Source organism: Lepidochelys kempii, chromosome 14, assembly GCF_965140265.1.
Source record: "Lepidochelys kempii isolate rLepKem1 chromosome 14, rLepKem1.hap2, whole genome shotgun sequence".
Lineage (NCBI taxonomy): Eukaryota > Metazoa > Chordata > Testudines > Cheloniidae > Lepidochelys > Lepidochelys kempii.
Window position 1 is genome coordinate 1,897,678 of NC_133269.1, and position 11,151 is coordinate 1,908,828.

Genomic DNA, 11,151 nt, shown 5'->3' on the forward strand with positions numbered 1-11,151 from the left:
CCCTGTGCGGCAGGAACGCAGGGTCTGCGGGTGCGGCATGAGGGTCCTTGGGGCCCTGCGGAAACCGAGGGGCGCCCCACTTCTCATGCCTGGGATTATGGCCAGGGCCAAAGGCCCCTGCCCCCGGGTCCACGCGAGGGGCAAGGGGAGCGAGTCCCCTCGGCGGGGCAGGAAGGGGAGGGGTCGCGCGGAGACAATCACTCTCCTTTCCGCAGCAGCCTGGCCCCGGCCCCGGCCCGGCCCCGGCCCCGGCCCCGGCTGCCGGTCTCCGCCCTCCCCTCCCCATTGGCTCCCTGGGAATTTGGGGAGCCTCGGAGCTAGGGGTGGGGGAGGAGCCGGGCGCGCGCGCGCGCGCTGCATTGTGTGCCCCGCCGCGGGAGCGCGCCGCGCGGGGGGGGGGGGGGGATGCGGGTGCACGCGGCGGTCGGGGGCGCGCCTCAGGGCTCCGTCCGGCGAGTCCCCTTGTGTGTCGCTGGCTCGCTGGGGGCGGCGGGGCGGGGAGCGGAGCCGGCCGGCGCCATGGAGGAGCTGAGCAGCGTGGGCGAGCAGGTCTTCGCCGCCGAGTGCATCCTGAGCAAGCGGCTCCGCAAGGTGGGCGCCCGGCCCCGCGCATCCCCGGCCCCCGCCCCCCCAGCTCCCGGGCACCCTCCCCGCCAGGCCCGGCGCTAACCGCTTCTCTCTCCCCCCGCAGGGCAAGCTGGAGTATCTGGTGAAGTGGCGGGGCTGGTCCTCCAAGTGAGTGCGGGGCGGCGCGGGGCGGCTGCGGGGCGGCTGCGGGGCGGGGGGCCGCGGGGCGGCAACTTGCTGCGGCCCCTTCCTCGCTGCTTTTGTTCGGGAGGCGCCGCGTCCCGGCCCCGGGTCCCTTTTGTTTACCAAGGAGTGTCCGCCCCCCCCCCGGCCCCGGCCCCGGCCCCGGCCCCCGCTTGGTGCTGCGGCCCCGGCCCCCGGGCTGGCGCAGGCGGCTCCGAGCGGCCCCCGCTCCGGCGGGGACGGGCCGGGGGCGCTGCCTGGGTGTCCGTGCTTCGCCCGCTGAATGAAACCTGAGCTTCCCATTGATGCCTGTGGGGCTGCGCCGTGCCCCGGACGGGAGGGATTTGGCAGCCTGGCGGGGACCCTTTCTGTTCACTCCTCCCGCCGGCTGCTCCTGGGAGCCCAGGCTCCTCTCCGGGTTTTCGCTCCGCTTCGCCTTTCAGCCCCCTCCCCGCAGCGCACACATTGTTGTCCTTAATCCTTCTGCTCATCCAGGGTTTGCCCCCTGTCAGTCAATACGCTTCGCGTTTTCTACACCGTCGCAGTTTTCTGACCCCAGGGCAAGGGAGGGGAGGCTATTTCCCCCCCAAAATCCAGCACCCCCTTTCCAGAGTCACTTCTGCTCTCCAGAGCATCTTCTTCAGAGCACTCTCATGAGCATGGGGTTTGCATCCTCCGTAGGGGCGTTGCCATTTCTGCAGCGTTTGCAGCAGAACCCCGACTTCCCCTGCGGGATTATTACTTCGGGGTTATTCAAAGATGGGGCTTTGGTTGGAGCCTGCGCACTGTTCTCAGCTTCACTGTTCTCAGGCTGTCGTGTGAGCTGCTTTTGGGCCGATGATATTCCATCTATTCATCCAAACTTTAAAAAAATGCTTTCATGTTGCTGGTCTCTATGGTGTGTTTACTCTTCTTTTCCAGACACAACAGCTGGGAACCTGAAGAGAATATTCTTGATCCAAGGCTGCTCCTTGCCTTCCAAAAGAAGTGAGCAAACTATAAATACTTCTGGTTGTTGTTGTTGGATGAACAATGTCTGATCCATCATTCGGTCTTTGGAAGTCCTGCAAAGGGCATACTGAAGAGCTCATTGGGCTAAAATATGGTGACAATCTAAACTAACAGTTCAGGTTCATAGACGGCTACCAAGTGTTATAAATGTGGTTAATCTGGGGCCAGATCAGAGTGCATTTTACATAGACTGTGCAATGTGACTGCCCTAGCAGGCCATTCCCACATGTAACTTGGAAAGGAGCACTGGGAGCTGAATGCACTTGACCTGTGATCTGAAGGTCTGGGCATTGGTTGTCCTTCCCTGCCGGCTGCATGCACAGACAGAGGCAGTTTCCAGAATTACAGAAACAAACTTATTTTAAAAATGCACTGAAAACATACTTGTCGGGGGAATGTGATAGGTGTCCCCTGGCAGTGACTGGGCGGGCTGGCGGGGCTAGAGGCAAGGGGCTGTCTATAATGTTCAGTGCTTGTACCGGGAGTGCAGCTCTGCAGTCGGATTGCATGATTAGCTAAGGGAACTAGAACGCCGTGTGCAGACAGAGCCCCCTGGCTACGTTCGTCGCAGTGCTGGCAAAGCTTTTGCCTTTGCACTAATATAAAAACACTGAACTTCATGATTGGCCTTAATTATAGCGGGTTTCTAAATCCCCTTTGTTTTTAAAAAAACTAGGTATTATTGTGGGTGGCACAGTGACCTGTTTAATAGGTTGCCGCAGTTAAAAAGTGAGCAAGGGACTCTGGTGTTCAGTCAGCCATCACTTTGCTCTGGAGACACTGTTCTTATAACCTCTTCTCCATCCCATAATTCCCATTCCTATATGGCATCTTGCCTCACAGTCAGAGGGCCCTTTTGTGGCCTCTTATTGTCATAGGGAATCATCTAGCAGAGGACAGCGATGCCTCTTCGCCAGCACCACCTCGCTGTGATCCTGTTTCCAGGAGGTCTCTTTCCTTCATCACACTGGCAGTGCAGAGCTTGGCAACTGCTGCGATGCTGCCAGCTTGGCTGCTATAAGAACTTCACACACAGTCTACAATAGCAGACTTTCTATTCCAGTAACCAGCATCTGTTGCCATGGGGTAAATAGTCTACATATTGCTCTGCTGGAAGAGCTATTCTGTGACTCCCAGAGACCGCAGCAGAATTCCTTCCCCCCACTGCACTTACAAAATGAGCTGGGTGCTTTCCCAAACCCACAACAAACAGCCTGGGCCAGTGTGAACTCTGTAGGCTTAGAGCTCTCCAGGAAAGGTTGCTGTGTGTTTGTCACAAGTATAATGCTCCCGAGTATCTGTTGCTGCTTGGATTAGAACTGAGTCGTGCAGCATTTCAAACAAAAGGTCTCTGCTGATAAGAGAGGAAGTAGACTGGCTCCTGGGTGCAGCATTGTCCTCAATTGGTGTGTTTGCAGGGAACATGAGAAAGAGGTGCAGAATCGGAAGAGGGGCAAACGACCCAGAGGCAGGCCCAGGAAACATGTGGTAAGTAACAGTGGTGATGTGTGGAGTGGTGGGGTAATGGCCGTTCTTGGGACAGTCTTTGTCTGAAAGGTCCCTTACAACCTCTTGTGTCATAATGTGGAGTGTTCAATGTTGCTGAAATGGATCCTACGTCTTGGATTTCCACTGGAGAATGGGAGGGCACAGAGCTGCCAGGAGACGCTGTTCTGAGAGCAGAATGTACCCAGGAATGTGTCTCTGAGGTTGCATATAAGGGGCAGGGATAGGGGGAGCTTCTCTTTATCCAGATACTTTGGTAATTGCTCATCAGCAATGATGGGGACGGAAAAGTGGGAGTCACATGGAATTTGAGGGCAATATATTAGATCTGGCCTGTGTGCAGTGGGGGCTCTTTAACCCTTTGCAGAGTAGAGGCCTGCGCACAGTCAGGGACTGGTGCATGTAATGCAGTGATCCATGGGGTCACCAGGAACAAATTCGTATCTTGCTGAAGAACGTAGCCACACTCAGTTCTGCCAGCTATCTTAATTCAAGCTAATGTTCTCCCTGCTCCCTCTTTATTTTTGTTTTAAAGGAACCAGAGGTGCCTCCAAAAATCAAGTCAAGTAGCTCCTCATCCTCTACCTCTTCATCTTCCTCCTCCTCTGATGAAGAGGATGAGAGTGACCTGGAGGCAAAGAGAGGTCCCCGGAGCAGAGAGACTCACCCAGTGCCACAGAAGAAAGCTCAGATTCTGGTTGCGAAGCCGGAAATAAAAGACCCTGTCAGGAAGAAGCGTGGGCGGAAACCTCTGCCTCCGGAGCAGAAGGCAGCCAGAAGGACCATGAATGTGGCCAAGGTGCTGAAAACCACCCGAAAGGAGACGGGGGGAGGTTCTAAATTAATGGGGAAATTACAGCCCCAACACAATGCTCAGGGCTCAGGTATTGCTGTGCTTAAATCTAATGTGAAAGAGCCCCAAAGTGCACTGAGTGGGCTTGGTCCAGGGGGCTTATCTGCTGAGAACCTGCCCAATATACTGAAGGGCTCCTCTGGGAGCCCAAACCACGGGATCAGCTGGCAGAGTTCTATTGTGCACTACATGAACAGGATGTCCCAAAACCAGAGCTCTGCAGAGGCTCCGCTCCCAGGGAGGCTGGCACTCAAGTCACAGGCAGCCACCAAGAGTAGCCTAGGACTGGACTTAAAAATGAGAAACCAGAAAGGACCTGGGGAGCCTGGGTTGAATGTGCCAGGGTCCAAAACAGCCAAGGCACTCGGCAGTGGTGCTGGGGGGGATCAGAAATCCGGCTTCACTGCTGGGGCTCAGACCCTGCACAATGGCAGCAAGGCACCTGGGAATTCCCCTGCCCCAGGAAGCCAGCTGACGTCCCATCAGGAGCTGAACCTTCAAGCTTTAAACTTACAGAGTGTCAAAAATGGGCCGAATTCAGCCGCTGGCAGCAGCCTCCCTCGTCATGTCTGTGGGACTCTGGCCAAAAGTGCTGGTGCCGAGGCTGTGAATGTGGGGGCAGCCGCTGCCAAGGGCAACAGGGTGGGCACAGGGCTGCATGCCCAAAATGCTGGGCTGCCGCCAGGCGTGGATACCTGCAAAAACGAGAAACCCATGCAAAGAGCAGCTGCTGGGGAAAGAGAGGTGACAAAAAGTGGAGTCCCATGTACGCCAGAGGGGCACCCCACAACGGAGAACCGCAAGCCGGCAGCCCTGTCTGAAATGAGCACCGGCGAAGAGGAGACCAGCTCCGATTCGGATCGGGATTCTGCCTCGTTTCCTGGTATGGGCCAGAACATGTCAGTCTCCATCCAGACCAGCCAGGACTGGAAACCCACCCGCAGCCTGATTGAACACGTCTTTGTCACAGACGTGACAGCCAACCTGATTACAGTGACCGTCAAGGAGTCTCCCACCAGTGTTGGGTTCTTCAATCTTAGACATTACTGAACCAGGAGGTGCGAGGTGGGGAGATGGGTTCCCATAGCCCCTTCTGATGCCTCTTTCCCATTGTTTCATTGGTTTTTCTTCAAGTGAATGCCAGATGGCAATGAGATTTGGGGAGGCAAAAATCAGGTGTCTCTGCCCCTATAAGCAATTGGCTATTGAACAAGACCCCGGCCTCCCCCAACAAAGCATTCTGCCATTGCCGGTCAACATTGTTCTTGGAGGGTCATTGTATCTCTGGAGGCCTCCTGGAGCCAGTCGAGATTTTTTTCTGAAGGCTGGGAGGAGTAGGATGCAGTGAAACCTGTTAACAGCTGCCAAAGGCCCTTCTGGTTTTCTGACCACTATAGCAGGCGGCACAGAGTAAGGTTAATGCAGTGGTTCTCTGGTGGGGATTAAGACTGGCTAGCTGGCTGCTAAAAAGTGGTTAGCAAGTGACTGGTAAACCAGGTTTCTCTGTGCTTGGGTTTCTTTGCTGTACCTCTTGAAATGTCAGAACACCACGTGTACAAGTACCTGGACAGGTGGGGAGAGGGCTATGGGGTCATGCAATGTAACAGGCTAAAGCTTTTCCTTAAGAAAAAGTGAGGGTTTTTTTTCCTTCTAGGCATTAGCACAAATCTGCCCACTATCTCCTGGGACAGTCAGACTCAATCCAAATCAGACAGCCAACTTCCACAGGGTTCTGCATGCTGCGGGGCAGGGGGAGTTGCCTGTAGATGTGGGGGTTTTCAGGGAACATTAGTTTAAGCCCAGCTACCCTCCTGGGCTAGGTTGCTCCCAGTGATGAGCGTGAAGTGACTGCTCGTTCTCTTGTGATGTTTTGCAAATGAAGTGGAAATATTGTTTACATTTTTATACAAAATCCTCCCTTGTTCAGAAGGGAGGTGGGGGGCAAGGGGCCTTCAGACTAAACCTGTTACTGTCGCTGGCAAACCCAGACCCGCTGTGGTGGGAATGGGCGTCACAGCCTGCATTCACACCACACGTGGCACGTTTGAGGTGCACAGCGTGAGCTGGTGGCTGATCAGCGGTTGGCCAGGGCTGCAAGCAGTATGAGCTGCTGCTGTGAATGTCTCTGTGTGCCTGAAAGAAGAGAAGTCAGGGTTGGGAACCAGTCTGGACAATTTAGTGCTGGGCAGCCCAGTGCTCTCCAAATCCAGGCCTTTTCTTTGTCCCAGTATCTTTAACACTTCACATGCTACATGCAAATACTTGTGGCAGGATTTAACTTGCTGGTCCTTCAGGACTGTGCGTAGGTTTTGCAGCCCTGGGCCTAAAGCCACCTGCTACTTGGAGACCCACTATGAGGCTCAAGCACAATGGAGAAACCTTTTCTACTAGGTCTGAGGTTTGTAGATGCCATGAGGCAGGGGATAGCGGGCAGCTTGGGGCTCTGACTTGCCATTAGCCTTGTCTTGATGCTACCACTAGGAATGAGTGAGGCTTAAAACACAAAAGGAAAAGGAGTACTTGTGGCACCTTAGAGACTAACCAATTTATTAGAGCATAAGCTTGCGTGAGCTACAGCTCACTTCATCGGATGCAATGTGTATGATGGAAATGGCCCACCTTGATTATCATACACATTGTAAGGAGAGTGATCACTTTAGATAAGCTATTACCAGCAGAAGAGTGGGGTGGGGGGAGAGATTGTAGTAAACACCCTTTTTTTTTATGCTGTGTGTGTATAAAAGATCTTCTGCAGTTTCCACAGTATGCATCCGATGAAGTGAGCTGTAGCTCACGAAAGCTCATGCTCAAATAAATTGGTTAGTCTCTAAGGTGCCACAAGTCTTCCTGTTCTTTTTGCGAATACAGACTAACACGGCTGCGGCTCTGGAACCGGTTAAAACACAGCGTTTGTGGGATCAGAATTCCTGCCGAGCTCCTGTTGCTAGCAGGCTTCATGAGCGTGGTGGAGGCATTGCACGCAGGGCTCAAGCTGGGTGCTGCCAAGTGCCTTCAATTCACATTGATGTCAGTGGAAACTCCGGGTGCTCAAAGCCTCCTAGGGTGGGGCCCAACGTCACTGGGGTGAGGAGAGCACACACCTCACTGCCTCTCAAGCAGCAGTTCCCCAGGGACAGCCTTTGGCAGGCTCTGGATGGAGCCTGCTTCAGGCAGACAAGGAGGCTCATGCTGAACTCTGTTTGAATGCAGCCTTTGCGATTGTAGTGATCTGGAACTCTCCTGGGTGTGTGGCAGGGGCAGCCTGGTACCTTCATGTGCTATAAGAACATGCCTGCAAAAGGCAGCCCTTGAAAGATCCCTGCAGCAGGGTGGCCAACGACTGGGCTGTCGGGTCAGTGTGTTTAGGTGCCGCTTCAAAGTGGGTGGATTCACCTGCTACATCCCTGCCCCAGTGACGTGCATCTTCCTCGGCCACAGTATGGAGCACCTGCAGTGTCAGGAGCAGCTGGGCTACCAAAGGGATGCTGTCAACTCGTAAAGAGCCAAAGGCTGCAGGCCCCTTAGGTGAATATAGGCGCACGTATATTTCTTAGATTCTGGTTTACTGCTCTGATGTGGCCAGGCATTTAAAATGCGAGTTCCTTTGGGCCTGGACGGGCTGTTCTACTGTTCTCTCAGGTCAGGGAGGTTTATAATCTATTACTGTTGGTTCTGCGGTGTCTGGGTTGCCAGGGAAGGTTCCACTGGGTTTTGTATTTAATTCACAAACCTTAATGGATTTAGGTTTCGTTTTTAACAAACCTAAGATTGGGTCCAGTTTGAGTTGACAAGACCTTAATCTTATGGAATGGTTCCTGCCTTGAACATTACCAGGTGGATTTGTGGGGTGGGGGTTTCCACCCCCTTGTAGTCAGTGACCTTTCTGCCAGCCAGACGGCCTTCGCTGTGGCTCCCTCCCAAAGTAATTGATGCTCTAACAGTCAACCTAGGGGCAAGGAGCTCACTTCAGATTTGCTGCAGCAGAGCTCCCGCAGCCTCTGCCAGCCCAGGGATTGTCGGTGGTGTGGCTGGCTGCACTATCCAGCATAAGAGCTGTCCTCCTCAAGTGCGTGGGACAAGGGTCAGGTGGGTCAGACCAGTTTTGTCCGTGAGGAGGGTTTGCTTTGGAGCTCCCTGGTGCCAAAAAGTAACGTCTGTTATTCAGTTGACCTCATAATTCACATGCAGCCAAACTAACTACTGCGACTTTGAGAACGTCAAGAAAAAAATAGCTTGTGGGTTCAGAAGCCTTTACCCCTGCGGTGGCCTTTGCCACATGTGTTCTGAAGCCCCAGACATGGGGATGCTGGCAGATCCTTTCCTTCAGTAATGAACAAGAGGGGTCTGGACATCTCAAAGGCTGTGGCTGGCTGTCTTCCTCACACACCAAATATTTACTACTTGGCCTTTGCAAATCCAAATGAAAGTAACTTACAATGTGCCTTTTGGAATGTGCTGTCCCAGCCTTGCCCATGGGACAGGTCACTGACAGCTGTCTTGTGCTTATGCAAAGCTGGGTTAGTCCAGGGTCCTGTGAAAAGCAAGGACGTAGGTGAGGGGCAGGGGAGAGGACCCTCCTCAGCAGTGTGGCACCCAGCATTTATGTGGATCCCCAGGTACACCTGCTTTGGTGATGATAGCAGCTGGTGTGTGTCCAAAGGGAACTGCACCATCCTTTCTGAGGTTGGCATCTGAACACAGAGAGGGAAGAAGCTGCTTCAACAGGGATGAACCCAGAAATCCTGAGAATAAGGCTGGTGATGGGTCTGTGTAAACAACCTGCTGGGGTGGCCATTGAAAAATGGCATTTGACGCTGGTCTGGAGAGGGGCCAGTTGATGAGACTGTATCAAGATGATAGAAACCTGCTTCTCCGTCCCTACTCGTGTAATGTCAGTGCCTGTGGTTTTACTCTGGGGTGTCAAGAGGGCTGCACTGGCGGAGGACAGGGCTTGGACGGGTGTGACTAATCATGGTGGGTACCGGTTTGCACTGATGCTGCATGCCTGCCTTCCTTTACAAACAGTGCAAACCACATCTGCGTACTTGCGGTGCAGAGTCCTCCAGCCTAGACGGGCTCTACGTAAGATGTCCCCATTCAGAATTCCAGTGCTAAATTAAATTGTATTCACATTTGATGGCTTGGTCCCACTCAAAGACCTTTCAGAGTCTGGGTGATGTTTTCTTGGGATTCTTAATTTTTGCCCTGGAAACTTGTAATACAAATGGAAACTGGCTTTCTTTTAGCACCAGCCACTTATAAAACTGGGTTTTCCCCCCTCCTGTAGCAGTGGGAACCTGCTTTGCCAATGCTAACATTGTGCCTTTCTGTTAACCAGCTGTTTCAATCCCAAAGTTATAAAGACTGTGAAAGTGATAATCTGGAAACACCTTGCTTTCATCTCATTCTTCCTCCCCCCTTTAATCTGGCATTAAATGTGTTGACTCCCCTTAACAATGTGAGTGAGTGTGTGTGTGTGTGTGTGTCTGAGTGAAAGTTTAACTTTGAAGTCAGCCTCTCAAAGGCAAATTGTGCATTTTAATTTAATCTTTTGTGGACTGAAGTTTAAAAAGCTGGTGCTAATTGTGTTTACCAATAAAATTAGTCTTCAAAGTCTACCTTTTATAAAATTTGCTGCTATGAGTTTGTGTTTTAGTTGCATGTCAAAAAAACCAATTAGAGGTTTGTCACTATTTTTAGTCTTAAGGGGTTTCCCCGGGAATAGTACTGCAGTATTTGTATATTGAATCGGTATTTTATCCTGGCATAATCTGGTGAAGTAAAGGGGTTTTTCATTGGACTGGAAAAAGTGGACAATTCAGTCATCTTCCTTAGGAGTTTAGTATATTTTTATATATATATATTGTACCAAAAAACTGGAGTTCTTGGGAGCTGATTCTTTTTGTTTTGGTTCTGAGGCTGACCTAGATGTGAAGGACTCTGGACCCAAAAAGAAAAGGTTCTACTAAAAGAAACTGAGGAGGTGTGTGTGTGAAAACAATTGTTCTTCTCACAGTGCCAATTACTGCCTGATTTGCATTTATTATTTTTTATTATTAAAAAAGCCAAATCATTCCTGTATGCCACTTCTGATTGCTTTAAACTACTACAATGTGTTTGCTTTTTAGAGAACAAGCGTTGGATATGTTATAACCCCGGGGAAAGCTTGAGTTCTTTGTTGGAAACAAGACCGCAGCCCAGCCCAGAGGTTAAATAAGGGCTGCCTACCTGAAGACATTGGCTGCCCATTGAGCTTGCAGTGTGTTCACGTCAGTGGTTGGGGTTCCTTTGGTGACCCTAGAGTTGGCTTCCTTGCATTTTGTGATGTTTTCTAGTATTTTTGGACACTAATGCTAGTGTAGACTCCAGACCTCTAGGCTGCTTTTAATTTATTTTGCAGGAAAACACTAGAAGTTGGTATGTCAGACAACTTTGTATAATGTTTTTATTCATGTTAGTATATCAATAAATATTTTTTTAAACTTTTCAGACTGCTGTGCAGCATGGGGTGATGGGCTGCGTAACTGTACTTTCCAGGTGACTGTCTCACAACCTTTCCCGGACATTAGGCTTCATGGCACAGCCAAGAGACACCATGTGACGTGGACCTTTCCCTGTCCCGGTGACAGACTGTGTCAGTCGCAGACCTAGGACTAGAACACGAGAATGGGAATTCAGTCACCTTGCTCCAACTTCTACCAGGCAAATCCCCCTGACTTAGCTAAGCATTATACCCTGTGCCTGTATTTAGTGGGGAACAAACCACCATGATTAGGATGCGGAGAAAGTGTGACAGCTCCCCAAGAGAAAGAGTTCTGCAATGAGAGGGAAGGGGGAAATCAGCTTTCCTGTAGCTTAGCTGCCAGTGAATCCCTGTTGGGTCACTGTGCACCAGAGGTGATATTATGAGGGGGAGGCGGGGAAAGGTGGAAGCAAGAAAAGCAAGTGACAAAGCACCTTCCACCACCCTCTTACTCTCACTGCATCCTCCCTAGTGCATCTGGGGCTAAAATCTGGACCTGGTCTAAGCT

The 11,151-nt window shown here is 51.9% G+C and overlaps 1 protein-coding gene across 1 annotated transcript; it reads left to right on the forward strand.

Moving 5' to 3' along the window:
* Positions 1-405: 405 nt before the first annotated feature.
* On the forward strand, positions 406-6,921 carry CBX2 (chromobox 2). The gene is made up of 5 exons (XM_073310722.1): positions 406-591; positions 692-735; positions 1,672-1,737; positions 3,180-3,249; positions 3,803-6,921. The coding sequence occupies exons 1-5, from the start codon at positions 406-408 to the stop codon at positions 5,168-5,170; spliced, it is 1,734 nt and encodes a 577-aa protein (XP_073166823.1). The 3' UTR covers positions 5,171-6,921.
* The last annotated feature ends 4,230 nt before the right edge of the window (positions 6,922-11,151 follow it).